Raw genomic sequence first — 19,589 nt, forward strand, 5'->3', positions numbered from 1 at the left:
ATTAGGAGCTAGGAGTTGAATGAGAGAGGGTATGATAGATGCACAATTCCTTGGAAAGAAAGGTTGAGAGAAAGAACAGTTTTGAAAAGTATTTAGCTTCCCAGACAAGCAAATAGGTGCCCAGGTCTTTGTCTACAGTAGGTGTTTACATTGATTGAGTTGTACTATTATCTGGTCACCAAAAGCAACTCACACAAGAAGATTTAGCACTAGTCTGCTTCTTAACCACCAAATACCACTGAAAAAATGAGCCAAGAGAGTCAAATACACAAGTAATACATACACAAATATACATACAAATACCCAGAGGAGGATTAATTGACAGTAATAAAGTAATGGAAGACAAGGGGAGACAAAGCCTTATAGTGAAGTTCTTAGAAACTATTAGAAACTGTGATGAGATCATCATGATACGAACGCCAGATTTCTTGTATCTGCTACTGCAGAAATTTACTCCTCCTACAAATCATCTGCTATTGGCCAATGCCAGAATCAGAATACCAAACTTGATGGACCACAATTCTGGCAAGTTTTTGTTCTCAATACATATGTAGAATAGATCTGTGTAAGGATTAAAACAGATGATAAATAGACTGGAAGTATTGAAAATTGCTGAGAAAGTGTTGCTAGGGAAACCCAGACAAGCTGCAAACACAATAAAGAGACTAGCCTGGAATACTTATTTATAACCTGGTAAACTAGAAATAAGATGTATTTATATAAACCAAACCAAGAGTGACAATATTTTGGATTATGATACATGAACCTCTGCAATTCAGTGTTGCTGTAATGTATACTACTTCCTTTTTACATTTAAAAAAGCAAAGTAATTTGCCTTCCTGTGCTTCTAATCTAGCTGTATAATGTAGCTACAAATAAATTCAGAAGATGAGGAGGACCAATATCACATTGTGGGGCACCATTTGTTTGTAGCACTTTCTTCACTTTTGTAAATTTTCAAAGCCATTCCTCCAAGACTGTCCCAAACACTGTGGGACAAGACTTCATTTATATTCCTATTACACAAAGTACAACATTGTGTTTCAGGTGGATTTTTGTTTTTAAAAAGGAAACCTTCACAAATGCATCCTAAAGCAAAGGACAAGATATTGTCATAAACTACATGTACGAGTGATAAAACCACCCTTGGGAATACAGGTGACCTGAAGCATTTCACCTAAGAGTTCCTATTGCAAAGACAAATTGTTGAAGCATTTGTACAGCCAAGCAGAACAACTGAACAGTAAAAGCTCTCGCTCACATGGTGTGGATGGTCTAATTTCAGTTGTTCTAAGACAGGAAAGAAAGATGTTAGATCTCACCTCTATTTCTCTGGCACGCGTCCATGCAAAAGAAAGTGCCACTGAAATAAAAACTGTGCCTCACTGAGTGGAATATATCTTTATTTTCATTTTAATTGTGCGTTAAATAAAAAATTGTGGGTGAGAATAAAGATGACTGCCAGAATATGTTTCTTTTTCTCTACGTATGTGTTATGGTGGTTTTTTTCTTTGGCATGACAAATGTTTACCTAACTTCCTCGAGTCGTTCCTTTGGAAGTTTTGCAATCATCCATATAATTATAAGTCTCCATTTGGGGACATTTTAAAAAGCAGATGCTCGAGCCAGCAGATCATAAGGATTCCACTGGAGATCAATGAGTCTCTAGGCATTTTTTTAGAGAAAAATTATCACCATGAAACACCTCAACTGCTCTTTTGGGACTGCTGCAATGTATATTCTCAACATAGCTGCTGGTTTTTGAACTATAAATCCATTCACATGTGGAGAAATTAATGCAGATGGTCAGTTCAACTTTTGTCCTACAGATGTTAAAATTTACTTGTTCTTCACTTGCTTTTTTTCTTCCACAGTACCCAAAGCATGCATAAACATAGAAAGCTCATGATCACTACTTTTTTTTTTGTCAAGTTTCAAAATGGTTTGGGTCAGCAGAGAACAGAACAGCAAGTGAAAACTTTGTGCTAGAAGTACAGCAAAATATTTGCTGCTCTGACACGTAACAGAGCCTGCACCTGGCTGGCTATTAGTTTCCAGACTAATAGTTTTCAGTTTGGAGTTGATCTCAAGAAATTTGGAGACCTTTCTGCTTAAGACAACATTGGTTTGATTTTCCAAAATGTCCATAGCTCCTAATTCCTATTTTGCAAAATCTCTTTGGCACTCGGGAGGAAGAAGTACAACTTTAAAAAAAAGATAAAAATAATAAAAAGAAATGAACCCTAGTCAATGCCTGCGGCATTCTTAATGCTGGGCTGGGTTTCCAGGTTGAGTGTCTCTTCCAGTAGCAATCTGAAAAGATTCAAGCAGGCCTTCCAAAAGTGGTGTATCCACAGAGTATCAACCCAAATTCATCACATGTTTGGGACCTCATGGCTTGGTTCAAAAACTCCACATCAAATAAACAGGCACCAAGCAATGTTTAACGAGCCTTCCCTGAGACAACCAAGAGCTCCACTCCTAGAATTGACCTTCCAGTAGAAGCTGGCTTTCCCAATCCTTCCAGTGGTTTTCTTGCTCCAGTACTTGTCCAGAAGGGAAAAGGGCATTAAGTCAGGTGTTTAAAAGAAGGCTCTGACTTGCAGTCAATCACAGCTGCATTGGTACCTAACTGTTCCTATCTACCACATAAGCAAGCTGAGCACAGGGCAGACCCGTGGTAGCTGGAGCTTATTCCAGTGTCCAATTCTGGAGTGAAAAGATGACAAATTTGCTCAGGAGACACTAATCTTTGTCCATGGGGGAAGGGATTTTAAGCTGGGGATGAGGAGAAAGGAAATCAGCTGAGAGGTAAAGTCTGGAGGAAAGATAACCTTTAAGGGAAAGGCTGAGGAAGCAGGACACCTCGGCACCTGCACCATTGCCTGCCTCCCACGTGTCCCCTGCTAAAACGTGGAAACCAGCACTTCAAGAAGAGCATATGGGAAGGAGACAACCGGAGATCGCCTCTGCAGTAACAGATTGACAAGCAGCAGGAAGCCAGAAAAACAGAAAGCTAAAAAACAGCACCTGTTTAAAACTCATCATCTGGAAAAATGCAGGCATTCACTCAGAGGTGAGCAGACGGAAAAGACATCTACAGCTTCTTAAAGGCAAGCCACTGAGATATAAAATTCAAGATGCTTCATTATCAGCCCTCGGCCCAGAATAACTCTTGGAGATGTATTGTCAAGGTTCCTATTTTCTCTGATATTTATAGCCACTCAGCCACATTTAACTTACAGTTAATACAGGCAATAAGGACTCACATTTTACACAGCGGTGAACACCACACCCCCCCGAGTGCCAGGTGGATTGTTTTATGGTGATTAACGTTACACAACTGTTTCAGGAGAGTAAATGAAGACTGACTTATCTGACTGAAACAGAAAGGGGCAAGTGGGTGACAGTGTGGCATACGCTCCCAGCTTTATGTGAACTAATTAGAGATTGCCACACAGGCAACCCTGTGCATGACATCTCCTTTTATTATTGCCTGTGACCACACAAGCTTCTCCAGCTCATCCGTATATTTCAAATTTGTCCCTGCTTCACTGCCTCTGTGCCCACCCTAGCTACTGGATGTCATTTCGACGTGCCATACAGGAACCTGTACCACACCAAGGAGGCAGCAGACACTTCCCTTCCATGAGGTGCAATGAGATGATTTAGTACCAAGCATATTACTGCATACCCCTCGATGTTAACTTTCAGATGGGACAGGCTTGAACTCAGGATTCCTTATTTCAGCTGCATTGCCATCCCAAACCAGATTACTCATTTCTAACCACAGAATTAAGTAAACTTCATATCTTAAAGCACATGTAAGGGGAGATGAGATCACTGGGAAAAGCAACAATACAGAAACAAGATTAATAGGGAGATAAGTGGCTAATAATTAGGCGAGTCAATTTGATTAGACACATGAGGGTGCATAGTGCTTATTCTAATTTATGAAATGAAGCGAGGCAGCAAGGAATATTCTGGGCAAATATGCTACAGCAAGAGAGAAAAATAGCATAGATTTTGGGAGGATGCCTATTTTCTTTTTTTATAGTCTATTTTTCAGAGGTAGAGGAAAAGAACCAATTTTATCACCATAAGAAGAAGCCTCTTTCCCTTCACTTCACTGCCACAAAAGCCGCTTCAAATTCAGCATTCTTAAGAACAGCTCACTCAAATAAATACAAATCTGTTGGATGATGCTACGCTACCGGGGTCACAGAAAGAAAGAAGATTTGGGACTGATTAAAAAAAAAAAATAGTATGAAAAACTAGGTTATGGCAGTGTGTTAAAAACCTTGTAAAGAAAAGACACAGCGTGTGTATGAGGTAGAGTGACACCTTCCTTTCTCCAGCAAGATAAATATGCCTCCATCTGAAGGAGCTGTTCTTTTACAGTGCGGGGCTCCCAGCAGGGCAGGCTGCAATAACTGTGTGCTCTGCCACGGGGCAGGGCCAGTCAGTGCATCCTCATTTTATGGGCCATGTTTACACAGGGTAAACATTTCTAGCTGCTGTTACAGGTTAGTCCTCAAAGGTCCACCACCTCAAGAAAATTTTGTTCCAACTGGCTAGCAACAAGAAACAAGCTAATTACTGCAACACTTACCGAAGGAGGAGGTGGTGGCTGGACTGTGTAGGGGGGAGGTGGTGTGTCTGTTATTTCTGGATCATCATGTTCACTTTCGCTGTAGCATTCTGAGGCAGACATGGAAAATGAGCAAAAACAAAGTGTTAGAGCAACACTCATTTATTCCTCGCAACATTGTGGTAACGAAAGATCACCAAGCAGGTTGTTCTGTGCTGAGGACCATGCTGTAACAAGTCAGTGTCTCCTACAGTGAAAATTAACCCATTTGTAGTAATGCTACACTATTTCATAGCAACATTTTTTCTTTAATACAAGTAAAAAAATTTGCTAATTTGCTATGGCAGGAAACACCAGGTGGCGCTGCTCCAGATAGCTTCACAACTAGGTTTGGGGTGGGTTTTTTTTCCCTCCCTTTGCAGCCTTAAAAGAAAGGCTGCATCATTTGTCACCTAAGTTAGGGAGACCTGTTGCAAGTAGTAGATGCTGTCCCTTAATCTCTGTAATCAGTAAGTTTTCTTGGAGCTAGCAACAGGGATTGGTGTTTTGGCTGCAATTTTGGAGAAACCAGATTTCTTGCATGGTGCTTTGGAAACCACAAAGCAGCCTCATGGGAGTCTTCCATCACCACACAGTAACTCACATAGGCACGCCACGTGGCATGGCAGTACATGTGCAAGGCTAGTACTAAAAGTAAGCACAGTACTCTAGGACTATACACCCCACTCATCTTTTTTTTTTTTTTTTTTTTTTAAATAAAAAGCAAACTCATAGAGCCTCGGTATCTCTTGACATGTGGCAGAAAGGCAGTCCTGTTCTTATTTCTTTCAACTACATGTGTAGCTGGTGAAACCATTTTCTCAGAAGCTTTTTAAAAGTGGATTAAATGAAGTGATAATCATTGATAAAATAAAACACAGAAAAGAGGAGGCAGTAAGTTGCTGGTTCCTATTCCCAGGGCCTAGCTGTAACCACTGGGCAAGGTCACTTCCCACTGCTAAATCTCCCAGCACGCATCAGCCTTTCACATCCAACCTTTACAGGAGCAAGTGCTTGCGTCCTGCCCTGCACCCATCACGTGTGAAGGGTGACAGCACTCACCCCCACCCAACTGAGCTGGGCACAAGAAAGGTTGCAAAGACATAGTCGGAGCTTCATGAGGACAACATGAGTGAGTGCCAAGGGTCACAAGAGCAGCAGCTGCCCCTGAGGTCTCCACGGGAGCCAGCACTCTGCACTGCTTGTGCTGTCAAGAGCAGCTGGGTCTCTCCAGTGGAAGCAACCCTCCAGCTCTCTCCCCAAGTGGGCAAGGGCTGTTTATATTCAGGGAGCATTTTGTAAGAGCTGGCCTTCAAGAGTTCACACCTCTAGAAAACAGTGTGTCTCTGGGAAATCACCTGTGATTATCTCATCTTTTAACTAAATTAATACCTGCACACTGTCTTTTTGTGCATGTCATTTGGGGGTTTATAATAAACACAGTGTGACGGCAACAAAGTTTTAAGAGAAAAATTTTATACACAATAAAGAGGTTTCTAAGATGTTAACAGAGTGAAACTTAAAGACATTACTTTTTCTCCTCATACTGCTTGCAGAATTATAGGGTTTTTAATAGCATACCTGCTATTCTGTTACTGGAAATATGTGCTGGCACATCTTAGTGTAAAGGACTAAGACTGGCTGCAGTAAGTCCTACATCAAATTCTAAGGCTCTGTTAATGCATTCTTGAATAACTCTTAGTAAAGAGCTTATTGTTTCTACAGGTCCCCTTTTAGACACACAGAAGAATTGAAAAAGAATCGACAGCTGTTTCTGATACTCTAAATAGGCAAATGGGGTTGGGGGGGGGTGAGGTTAAAATGCATAGAAAGTACATCAATACACAAGAACTGCCATAACAAGAACCAAGACCCTCCTGAAGAGTTATGGTGTGTGATAGAGTGGAGAACGAGGTCAGCAGGAACAGAAGTGACTGTGGGTAATGAAAGCATTTTTCTGAAACATAGCAATGCCTCTGCAAGGCCACATCCACTCAGGCATGTCAGTGGGGTGCTGAACCCACACTCACAGCAGCTGCTGGGGCACCTGTGACAAAACACACACGGAAGGATGAGGAGGTGTTTGACACCAGAATCAGAATGCCTTTTTCTGAAGGGAAAATGGGCCACCAGTTTTAAAAGCTGAAGTAATTTTGGCAATGTTATGTTTATTGCAGGGTAATTAGATAACCTGCTGCAGAGGTTATTGAGTGGATTATTTTGTATCTTTCTGTCATTTTTTTTTAATTAAGATTAGTGGGCTGACTCATTTCAAATTGTTTTATAATTCTTGACTCAGCCAACACAACCAATATTACATTTTTTGAGGCTTTAAAAAAAAAAAACTTTTCATATATAGAATTTTGACCATCCTTATCTTCCATCAAACTCCTCCTTTGTGAAAACATGGACAACATTTGGACACTTCCTCCCCAAGTACAACTACCATGCAGTTCTTGCTACACAGCCTAATACTCAATATAACACTTTGTCCTGATTATCTCAGACTGTTTTGATGCAAAATTGGGTTCCAAAAGGACACAGGCATTTTGGAGGAATTTGGAGATATGGGAATTAACAAGTTTCCTGACAAGAAATAAAGAGGAACCATGAACTGAAAGCAAGGAAATCTATGAGACCTGCTGAATCTCCAGAATTTGGTGGTATCTATGTTTACCAGCCCCAAAGCTATTTTTAATGGCAGAGTATAAATGGAGCCAGAGTATAAACAGAGTCAGATCCAACTAATCAATAATGGAATTACATGTCCAAAGCCTGGACATAAACGACAACCTTATTCTGGGAAACAGCAGAAGGGATGCAGAGAGGAGCATTTCAATTAGATTAGACAAAACAGGCTGCGTCACCTAAGTGTTCATACTACTACAAATACCAGTTTCTTCTTCATAATAACAGCTCCTTCACAATCTGAGCAGTTCTGAAAAAGGTACTGGGTACCAATACTCTGAAAATGGAGGGTCAAAAGCCTAGAAGATACTCCTCAGAATCATAGAATCACAGAATCATTTAGGTTGGAAAAGACCTTCAAGATCATCGAGTCCAACCATCAACCATGCCCACTAAACCATGTCCTGAAATACCCTGTCCACTCGCTTTTTGAATACCTCCAGGGATGGCGACTCAACCACTTCCCTGGGCAGCCTGTTCCAATATCTGACAACCCTCGCAGTAAAGAAATTTTTCCTAATGTCTAACCTAAACCTCCCTTGCCTCAACTGGAGGCCATTTCCTCTCATCCTATCTCCAGCCACCTGACAGAAGAGACCAACACCCACCTCACTACAACCTCCTTTCAGGTAGCTGTAGAGAGCTGTAAGGTCTCCCCTCAGCCTCCTCTTCTCCAGACTAAACAGCCCCAGCTCCCTCAGCTGCTCCTCATAAGACTTGTGCTCCAGGCCCCTCACCAGCTTGGTTGCCCTTTTCTGGACACGTTCCAGCACCTCAATGTCTTTCCTGTAGTGAGGGGCCCAAAACTGAACACAGTACTCGAGGTGCGGCCTCACCAGTGCCCAGTACAGGGGAACAATCACCTCCCTGCTCCTGCTGGCCACACGATTTCTGATGCAGGCCAGGATGCCGTTGGCCTTCTTGGCTACCTGGGCACACTGCTGGCTCATATTCAGCCGGCTGTCCACCAGCACACCAGGTCAGAGTCCATCCCCTGCTTTGCTAACATAATACTACCCACAGCACTTCTCATTCTAAAACAGATCCCAGCACATGTGTCCTCACCAGCAGCTTTTCCAAGCACTCTGACAGGTGAGTTGCTTTGTCCCCTGCCCAGATTTGTGATTCAAGTGCAGGTACCCTACCACCAAAATGATCTATTAGGTCAGTGGGGAAATTAAGACAATAAAAAAATTGCTAGGGAACTTTTAAAACTCTTGGGCTTGGCTCTGAAGAAAATTGTAGGCTTCAGTACACCACTACCAAGCCTCCCAACATTGCTGCTGTTGAAATCCACAGGAACAAAAGAGGCAATAGGGATGGATCTATATTGCACAAGATGTTCCCAAGCTAGCAAGCTCCCAGGCCATAGCACAACTCCTGTAATATACCTTACCAGCTCAAAACCCAGACTAGCACAGCTGTTTCACTTGGTAGGCTTAGCAAGCCAGCAAACTGCCAGAAAATAGTTACACACCTCTCACAAGATCACTGAGTGTCTCTCAGTGGCACTGTTTCTCACCACTGTTTTTCTGTGATTACTCTGTGCTGTGTCAGTGTGGTTTCTCTGAGCTCAGTCAGTAGAAGGACCCAAGTTGACAGTTTAAAAGAAAGAAAAGAGCTGACAAAAATTTGGCCAAGCAAAACCTGTGAAGAACCTGATGTAGTTACATGCTGAAACCATCCTTAGGAGCATACCTTCCTCATTCTTCCCATTGGGTGCCTGAGGGTCTACAGCCATCCCCAGCTTACTTAGCCACCTGTGTTTGAAACAGAAGGAATATAGAGTTAGAAATATTTGCATGCTGTTCCGACAGAGTTTTGCCCCTTTCAGATATGTTCTACATTTTCATTAACCTGAAGACTAAATGTCCAAGTTTCTTTCTATTTCTTAGATCATCTTCTAGAAAGGCACCAGTTACCTGAATACTAATACTCCCTGTGGTGAGCAGGACTAGCTGCCTGGAACATCATCTTTCCCTGATCCTGAAAAAAGCGCTACTGATGACTGAGGAGTTGCGTTTGTGGAAGCTAAAGGAAAAGTATGTGTGCTATAACACAATGTCAGTAGCTTAGTCCTGCTGTTGAGGTGTCATCTTTCCCCTGAGGTGAAGCAAAAGGCATAGGAGCCATAGAAGATGATGTCAGCTGCCCTGACCAAAGCTATCGCAACACTGTCTAAGAATCTAAGCCATTTAAAACCAGACTTTCTGACCATTATATACTGCTTTCTTCAATTCCCTATGTACTTATGTTTTTAGTAAGTCTCACTTCCTGTGTTGCTTTAAGCTATTAACAGTTGGGGGGTTTTTTCATTTCTTTTCCTAGGTGGCTGCATTTTTCTAGTCCTAGAAACAATCCCTAGATATGCTTTTTGCATATTGTGTTTGCCTGTAGGTCATTCAGATCTATCCAGGTTTTAAGAAACTAACTACTAAAAAAGCTCAAGCCTTTCAGATTAAAAGTCAACACCTAAATAGGGAATGCATGAAGGGCAGGAATTAAGATTCATAACTCTGAAAAAAACATTGTGTCTGATCTTGATTCTACTGAAGCAATGGGAAATTTGCTAGTAAGATCAGTGTCAAAGTAACTGGATTTTTAGACTGCAGTTTGAACAACAGAGCCACATAATTCAAGAAAACAAAGTATCATTTCTGTAAGAGTGAATTATTGACTTTCTTCTAACAGCTAACCATAAGAGAATGATTTTTTAAATAAAAGAATCTTAACAAAAGAAAAGGTTTGCTAAAAAAAAATCCAGGACTCCATTAGCCACAAGGTCAGACGGACTGCTGGTAACTGCATGCAACTGGCCAGGTAAATGCACACAGCTAGCCAGCACACGTTTACTTTTCATGTGTGCATGACAATAGCAAACACATGCTAAATTAATGAAACAAATGACTGTATTAATAAATCCACTGTTGATTTAATAGATATATATGCATGAATTGTTACAAAAGGTCACGATCCATCAAGCATTTATGCACACCAGTAACTTGACACACGCGAATGCCCTGGTGAGTTCAGTGGAACCACTCACATGCATATGTATTTGCAGGACTGGAGCCAAGAGAGCAGATGTCTTTCAGTCTGTTTTGACATATGCGTGAGTATGCGTGTACTTTATGTATTAAATGCATGTATTTTATACTTTGCCAAGGAAAATATCATCAGTTACAACAGTGAGGAATTAGTATTAGTGCAGTGTAGTGCAAACTGCTCTAAGGCCAGGCTACCTAGCTTTAAGCCAAAATAAAATTTACTCAAGAAGTGGAGTTTGAAGAAAATCATTCTGGGTGCATAAGAGCTGGGACACCTGCATAGATTTCAATCACTTACTCACATGAGACTAAACATTTCAAAAGTGTCATTAGGACACTGAGAATTTCCAGCTGGGCTCCAAACTGGCTGCTAGCACTCACTAACATCCTCCATTAGCTCTAATTTTCCTTTTCCCCACATTCTTCCCTCTCTTCTCTCAACCAGGATTACTCTCTCTACAGAAATATTCCTGTCCAGCAGTCCCTCATTCTCAGTCATCCTCAGCCCATCTGCCTCAAGAACTTCTCACTCCATTCAGGAGCTCTGGAAGGAAACGCAGAGATAAAGGAACGGATGGTTATCTCCCCACCAGTATGCTCTGTTCTGCTCCAAGTTGCAAAGGGCAACACATTCTTTCCATCTATACTTACTTGCCTGTGTCTATACAGTACAGATTTATTAATATATATTTATGTACATACACTACTGTAGTATCATACATTTCTGTATCTATAGCCCTTTCAGAAGGTCACACACATTCTCTCAACCTCTATCTTTTTCGATAGTGGTAAATATGTATGAGGCCTCCTGTTTTTAGGGGGAAAGAACAGTCAATGCCCTGTGAAGAATCTCACAAAGATCACCAGCAGAGCCATGATTAAAATCCTGACCTGACTATCATAGGAGCTCTCTTGTCATTTAAATTGTACAGCTTTGTACCCAGTATTTTGCCATGTAATGCAATAGCATTGTGAACAGACTGCAATCTGAAGTTAAACAGACAAAGAAGATATGAGATGTATCTACATCAGCCAAAACTGGACCTATAGCAAATAATACCTATTTCTGATAGCTCAGTGGTTTCTAAACTGCCAGTATTCATGTCCATTTTTACTTCTTGCATTTAAAATTGCATGAATGAATTGTTGTTCTTATGGACATTTGTAGAAAGAAAACTTCTGATCTGTCATGAGGATCATTTAACTGCAACATATTTTGGTGCTGAAGTAATTGCTTATTTACATTAAAGAAACAGTCTTTTCTATCCCTTTAACCCTCCTTGTTAACTGACATGCTACTCTGAAAGCAGACACTCTTAAATTCTAGTCCTAGATCACTTCTGGGACAAAACTATATTAAGCTTTTCCCTCTCTTTCCTTTCTTCCCTCACTTCTCCCAAGGTGATGAACTTGCTATCAAATCTTTGCACCTCTAACGGAAAGGGATTTATACCAGCAAATGTCAGGAAGATTAGTATCAAAATCAGGCTAATAATGCGATTCTGATTTCAACTGTCATTAGTGAACAAATAGCAGTAGTTTCTTTCTATAAATTGACTAGGAAACAAAACAGACTCAGTAATACCCTGAATAACTTTGTCAACAATCGCTTGACAGTGAGAGAATGAACTTTAAAGGATGTTCTCAGGCATGAGACAGGATGAAACATGGTGTCCTGGTTTCAGCTGGGATAGAGTTAATTGTCTTCCTAGTAGCTGGTACAGTGCTGTGTTTTTGAGTTAGGTATGAGAAGAATGTTGATAACACACTGATGTTTTCAGTTGTTGCTAAGTAGTGTTTAGACTAAAGTCAAGGATTTTTCAGCTTCTCATGCCCAGCCAGCGAGAAAGCTGGAGGGGCACAAGAAGCTGGCACAGGACACAGCCAGGGCAGCTGACCCAGACTGGCCAACAGGGTATTCCATACCATGGGACGTCACATCTAGTATAGGAAATGGGGGGAGTGGGGGCGGGGGATTGCCGCTTAGGGACTAACAGGGCATCAATTGGCAGATGGTGAGCAATTGCATTGTGTGTCACTTGTATATTCCAATCCTTTTATTATTACTATTGTCATTTTATTAGTGTTATCATTATCACTATTAGTTTCTTCTTTTCTGTTCTATTAAACCATTCTTATCTCAACCCACAAGTTTTACTTCTTTTTCCTGATTTTCTCCCCCATCGCACTGGGGAGGGGGCGGGGGAAGCGAGTGAGCGGCTGTGTGGTGCTTAGTTGCCGGCTGGGGTTAAAGCACAACACATGGCCAGTCGCTCCTACTTACGTGTTCATTTCCAGAACATTTTCTGCCGCAAAATAAAATGTCTTGATCTGTGGGTGGCTGATCTTAATAGCACTTTAAGAAAAGAAAAATAGAAGAGATATGAAGAAAACTAGTTTACATAAGAAAGAAAAAATAATACCTGAATTAATTATTTTAAATATTTATTCACTCCACTATATTAATCTGGATCAGCTTATCCATCCTTAGAACTCTAGTCTATTTTTAGCTCATTTCCTAGGCCACACATTATTCAGAAGATATAAACCACAGGAACTAAAAAGGAAGGAATAAAGAATAAAAGAGAGACTTTCACTATTCCATTACATAATTCTGTTGCGTGCCCACATCTTGAATACTGTGTGCGGTTTTGCTTCTCTCAGCTCTGAAAAGCAAAGTAAACCTGAAAAAGGTTTGGAGAAAGCACCAGGGGTGACACAAGGTATGAAACAGCTTCCATGGGTGCTTAATCAGGCTAAGACCCCACAGCGTAGAAAACTGATGGTCGAGGGAAGGGACGTGTGATACCATAAAATCACAACGGCATATGCAGCGGGTGAAGAGGAACTGCCTTTTCACTGTCTTTTCCAAGACAAGTTTTAGGAAGCACCAAAGAGGCAACTAGGTGGCAGGTTTGAAACAAAAAAAAAAGGAGGTAGTCCCCTAACTACCTCCAGGAGTTAATCTGTTAGTCTCAGCCCCAGACTATGCTTTACTTGAATATCCACCAGTAAGACTTTCAGAGTCTTTTTTTCCTAAAACATAGTCTCTGGTCCCGAGACTGTGTGGCTCCCCTCTTGTTCCTCATTAGGTGACTGTCCTATGGAAGCACGCACTGTTTGACTGGGCCCCAGCAGCACTGGTCACTCCTCACAGTTCTCTTAACTCACCTGATCCTAAATAAGTGGTGAGCACATTTCCCTCCCAGTCACTGACAGCCAACGGCTGAAGAAGCGAAAGGCAACATTTTCTCATGGTCCTGTACTATGTGACTCAACCTTTCCTCTGAGAACACAAAATTGAGCTCCCCATATTCAAAATAGCTGTCTCCTTTCTTTGGAGGAGTCAAGCCCACAATTAATCACAAGAACACCTACAGCTAATCTCAGTGTGACACCCAAACAGAAGAACGAAGGCTTTCTCTTGAGGGACAGAATAAAAACCATGCTGAGCTTTATAACTTTGAATAGCAGCAACACCCATCCAAACCTTTGAAGTGTGCTCAGAAGCAGGTGGAAGGCAGTGCTGCATATCGAGTTTGGAGAGAATATTTTGAAAAGTGTATCTTGCTAAACAAAGTTTTTATTCCCTGCACAACCAGATGCTTCAAGTACAGCCCAAGCTCAGATGCACCACAGCAGCCTAAAGAATAGTCCCAACTTTGAGGGAAGAAGCATTACTTGAACCACTGTTGACCTCCCTACCTAAGAGAAGGTATCTGAGATAGACTACAACTTACTCACAATCAGTGAACAAAGAGAAAGGAGGAAAAAAAAAAAAAAAAAGCATTTGGCATACTGATCTGCTTTTTTATTTGTAGTTTTAGCAGAGCACATCTGGCAGAGAATTTTCAAAAATATTTTTGCAATATGGTTTTCTTTCAGTAGCTCAATTAATATCTCATTATTTATACAACACAGAAGAGCTCCCCACAGCTTCGTTGTCAGACAGTATGGAGATTCAATTCCTTGCAACGTTGTAAAAATCATGCAAAACAGGGAGCAAGAGATAAACTTACTGCTTTTTTTTGCATTCAATTGCTCGGTCCACACTGAAGTCTGGAAGTCTGATAAATCCTTCTGCCTTTTCAGCCTGCAATAAAAAAAAAATTAAAAATCACCACATCAACCAATTGGTAAGTTAGCAGACTCCAATGCTCAACAATATTTAACATGCAAGTGCTTGGTTTTGACAGCTTTTTATACTGTGAAAATATATGCTTATCACCATGGGGACAGATTAACACTCGATGTTTTGGCTGATATTTGGGAACAAGAAATATTCCTATACCAGTACTATTTGTGCAAGTCCTGGATGCTAGAAAGCCACCACTCCTGCCTGTGCAAGCGGCAGTGTGAGCATAGTGGTTGTTGTACACTTCCAAATATCAAAGTGCCTGAAAGAGAAAGGATCCTCAACTCCTACAACAGTGCTGAGATAGATTCTCTTTCCTCCTCACCTAGAAGTGGTTGTATCAAAGCACCCTTATCTAAGATTCATGAATAAGTCATAAGTCTAGTCCAGAGTCTCAAATTGTCAAGGGCAAAATTTAGGTTTTGACCAAACCAGGACTAAAAGCAGTGGGAAGGTGGAGGAACCCAATTCCTTTGCAGCTATCAGTGATCACGCAACTTCTTTCGACAAAGACACCAGCCATACTTTGTGCATAAACCACAGAAAATGAAACTACTGAACCTCAGCTCTAAGAACAGAAGCCTCTCAAAAGAGACAGATAACATAAGAGAGGACGAATAAGGGTTATATCATCTGCTCATATCTGGATGTTACATACAATCTCAAAGGAGCGTTTGTTCCATAATACAGCATGCATGCATGCTACACAGATGGGTAACAGCACCACATATAATGGTCTATGTATATTTGAAAAATACATGTCTATAGTGATGGGAATTCAAAAGTGACCCAAAATGATCCTAGGTAGAGATGGAGGAGTTTCTCCCCCAGGTAACTGTAACATGGACTGTTTCGTAGGGTCATCTATAGACGCCTGTATGTGTGCAAGGCAGAGGCAATACAGGCTGCTCCCATGCCAGGAGGTGAAACGGTGCAAGGGGATGGTCCCTCGCGGCTGAGCTCCATTGCTGAACACTGCAAACCAGCCTCAGATGGCTTTGGCCACCCAGGTATCACTCCCCCCAGAAATTTACAGGCATTGTACAGGAGGTAGCAAAAGCTAGGCAGACATTTACAGTACACTGTTTATATGCAGTCACCCCTTTCTGGACAGGAGAGGCTTTACTGAGCATTGGCATCTCGGTTCCAGATCAGCTGGACTCTGTGTCATGGAGTGGCTCCAGCAAAACTGAACTTACCAAGTAGCCTCAAATCCCTGTTTCAGCTGAAAATGACAAGAACATCTTCCTTTACTAAATTTATCTACGCTCACATGACCAGCCACAGTAAGACTAGGACTCCTCCTAAGAGGAGCAATGATGTAGACAAAAGTCTGCAGCACATAATGTCAGAAAAAAACGTACTTTCCAAAATACAGAAAGTGTTCATTCCAGAATTGCTTTTTTGCTGCTCCCAGCCCTTATCCCTGGGCACATTAAAATTCTGAAAATGTAGACTGAATTAAAGCAGGTAAAATATACACAACAATTACAAAGACAGAGGATAAATGAAGATGACTGACAGTATCTCAAGTCACATTATGCATTAATATGAAGAGACTATAAAAAGATGTTCATCGAGACAAGTCTTTGAGCTTTAATGCTTGGAAGAACAAATCTCCAAGAACAGAAATATGGATACAGAATGGATATTTCAGTGGGTGGCTTCCCTGCACCTCTGCATATCTGTTCTTTGGTTTTGCCATGATTTATTGTATACCATCATTCCTGCAGTTTACATGTATTAAATATTCATATGACAGCTTTATATTTTGCATCTTCACCAGTAAATGGTTTTACCTGCTCCACGACAAAAAAAAAAAAAAAAAAAAATTGCAGCAGTGGAAGGGGGGGGTTTGTTGTTCTCTTTCAGTACAGAAGAAACAATGAAGTTTATCAGCATCTGGGCTGAAAAAACTTTGATTTTGCAATGTGGCTTCATTTGTACCAAAAAGTGCTTATTGGCTATTCTGGGTTTTAACTTTCTCTGATTATATTTGTATCTATCAAACTTGTTTAGAGCCTGGCTTGTGGAGCTTTTGTTTCTGTTTCACAGGTTGGAATTTAGTGAGACTAAACTCATTGAGATAAAATAAAATTAACTAAAGAAAAAAAAAGTGACAAATTTTTTTCAAAGTCTTTTTTTTTAAAATGTGTATTTCAATTAATTAGACCTTAAACTAGTATTTCTGTCCCAGATCCATAGCACACCAAGCATATAGGGAGGAGTGAACGAGTAGGGGTGAGTAAACGAGGAGCTCTATTCATGGGCTGCATTGTACTAAAGATAAAGAATGTACTATCCTGCATTTCTGTACCAAAAAGAGCGGTCACTTACCAGACCAGGTGCAGCGAGAACACTGAAATTCCTGTTTGGTTCCCAAGACCAGTCTAAGAGCACCAGAGACCAACTTCAAAAAAGCTGTTCATGAGGTATCAAAGTCATTACTACACACATTGCTGGATGAGAAATGTATACAAAGCCAGTTGTTTCTCTGCAGTATGAATCAACAAACCCAGTTTTAAAAAAAAGAGATCCAGAAGACTCCATGTGAAGGAGTATACCCAGGTACCTTATCCACACACCAATTAATGCATGGCTTAAGCTAGGTAAGCCATCAGGTGGGTGAGTGGGTGACTAGGGTCTGAGGCCAGTTGGCTGTACATGTTACACATGCAATCACAGCTCAGCCAGTTTTATCTACTGGTGCAGTAGCCATTGGTCTAGGATGCATCCTATAAATTGCTTCGGGTGCTGCACAAGCACTCATGAAGAGACTAAGTCCACGCAATGCCATTAGATAAGTCACTGTCTCTACTGTCAATGTATACAAATATTTGAGCATCTGGATTTTGTATTGGACTAGTGAATTATCAGGACCCTGTAAGTCAGTGTGGGGACACTCATCTGAGGTGCACCCACCCATGTGGAGACGGAACTTGGAGTTGAACCACTGACACATCCAATGAGTATCTATGTTAGAGGAGTACTCTCTAAATCACTAACAAAAATAGGTCTGTAGACTTTGATTTCATCAATTTACATTTACCAATTTTACAACAGAGAAATCTCCAGGCTACTTATGCAGTATTTGACATGTTCCAGTTGATAAAAGTTTATGTTCAATGCATTCAGGTTTTATATTAATACTGTCAGTGATTTCACATTTGTTCATTTATAAGAAAAGTTTAATGTTTCATTTTATGTATGAGGAAGGAGGATAATGGTGCAAAAAAATTTATTTTTTTTTAAATGCACTATTGGTACACATTTCAGATGTGTCATCTATATAATGGAAAACAGGGGGTTAATGGGTCTGTAGTTCCATAATTATCGGAAAAAAAGGAAGGGAAAAAAAGGAAACCAAATCATAACAGTAAATCCTTATGAGCATTATTACAGTCAGCAAATATAATTCCAAATAAACACAAGGCACAGAACATGTGGAAGTCTTTTTGGTCATTCTTGGAATAAAAATGATATTTTAAAACATTAAAAGCATATAGAAGTCCTAAATGTTTTCTTTTCTCTGAAATGCTATCTTTAACATGACTTTAAGCATGCTATTATTTAACTCACACATTTCACTCAAACTTCCTTCAGATTTTATTGCAATGCTGTAAAATAGACCTAAAAAAACTCAGATTAAAAGAACCTTGACCTGTTTCCCAATTAATCAGGATGTTTAAAAGAATAAGCTGTTATCTCTTGTGGTTTTTATGCAGGATAGCCTAACGTATAAATCTGCACTTTTTTGCTATGCCCACTTGTAGGAAAATAATTTCAATAATAACAACAGTCTCTGCAAATGCTTGAGGGAAAAAGAAAGTAACCACTTTTTCACAGAAAAAGCTTTTCACTCAAAAAAAATTTCAAACATATTTATGAAACATAATGCACGAATCCAATGAAAGAGGCTAATGTCCTTTTTAGCTTGCCTCAATACATTGTCTAAATGTTGTGGCTTTAGGAGGTTTAGTAAACCATTTAACAGACCTTTTCCAATATTTAAAGTGAATGTAATGGTGCCGAAAGATTTTAAAAAATAGTGCTGTAAAGTGAAAATATCTAGTTATTGTGGAAGAGCTCCAATCTGCAATTCAGGGTACTCCTCATGGCTTCATCACAGTGTTTTAGTGCTGCCCCCAGAAGACCCTGTGGATGTTGGAGGAGCAGTTCAGTCCTCAAGCCTTTTTAGTCTTTTTTCCCTCTGCCAAGTACACCAGTGAGGCAACCTATAGAACTGTGAATAATTTGTGTAAGATATTGGACCAGAGGTCCCCAAAGCCCTCAGCACAATCAGCCGACATCAATGACTTTTTATCATTCACGTAAGCAGCTCCTATAACTCAAAGGTGAAAGGTTTCTGTTTTAAAAGACTGTAATTATACAGCTCCTGGCAAAGCTGTTGGAGTGAGGACCAATTTAAATGCAGCGAACGGGGAAAAAAACAAAGATAAATAGTGACAGTAGATCACAGCCTGCAACTCTTTGATTTTATATTTATATTTCTTTTCAGCTGAATCCCCATGACAACCATCGTTGACACATCCTGCAAAACTGTATTTCAACTTTGCTTGGAAAACCAGCCGAGCTATCCTAAAGGCCCACAAGACAGAGGTGTTTAGTCCTCTGTCCCTTTCCAGCCAACACTATCCAACACAGTCACAACAAGCACAAAGAGCCAGAAGCCTGGGATTACACGTGACAATCATCCCCTGCCACCCCTCTTCCTATGCAGGAGTGACGATTCCCTCCAGGGTTTCGGTATGAGAACTAAAACTGCTAAAGGGGCAGGCAGGATCGCACGCTGTCCTCTTTAAACACTTGTCTTCAAGGCAGCTGCCTACAGAGAGCGATACTTGAAAGAAGGAACCAAATGTTAACAAAGAGCAGTTCTCCAGGGAGCCTTGTGTTTCTGAATGCACCCAGAAAGTCTGACTGCTCAGAACTATTTTCTGACATTTTCTGTGTTTCCATTGCAAAACCAACCCTTGAGTGTTTCTTCCTAGTCCAAACAGCTTCCCCTCCCCTCCCCAGACTGAGGGCACATCCATGCTGCAAACAAAAGTTTACCTGTCTCATGTCG

At 40.7% G+C, this 19,589-nt stretch overlaps 1 protein-coding gene across 7 annotated transcripts in view; it reads right to left on the reverse strand.

The window, feature by feature from the left end:
• The window catches only part of IPCEF1 (interaction protein for cytohesin exchange factors 1), an 88,319-nt gene that overhangs the window by 19,438 nt on the left and 49,292 nt on the right, over window positions 1-19,589 (reverse strand). For all 7 annotated transcript variants that reach the window (XM_030021954.2, XM_030021952.2, XM_030021951.1 and 4 more), the window contains 4 exons: window positions 14,385-14,458; window positions 12,650-12,721; window positions 9,017-9,078; window positions 4,613-4,701 (listed from right to left, as the gene is read on the reverse strand). In XM_030021954.2, the coding sequence (XP_029877814.1) occupies window positions 4,613-4,701; window positions 9,017-9,078; window positions 12,650-12,721; window positions 14,385-14,458 (297 nt within the window). The remainder of the gene's footprint in view (window positions 1-4,612; window positions 4,702-9,016; window positions 9,079-12,649; window positions 12,722-14,384; window positions 14,459-19,589) is intronic.

Source organism: Aquila chrysaetos, chromosome 8 (assembly GCF_900496995.4).
Source record: "Aquila chrysaetos chrysaetos chromosome 8, bAquChr1.4, whole genome shotgun sequence".
Classification (NCBI taxonomy): Eukaryota; Metazoa; Chordata; class Aves; order Accipitriformes; family Accipitridae; genus Aquila; species Aquila chrysaetos.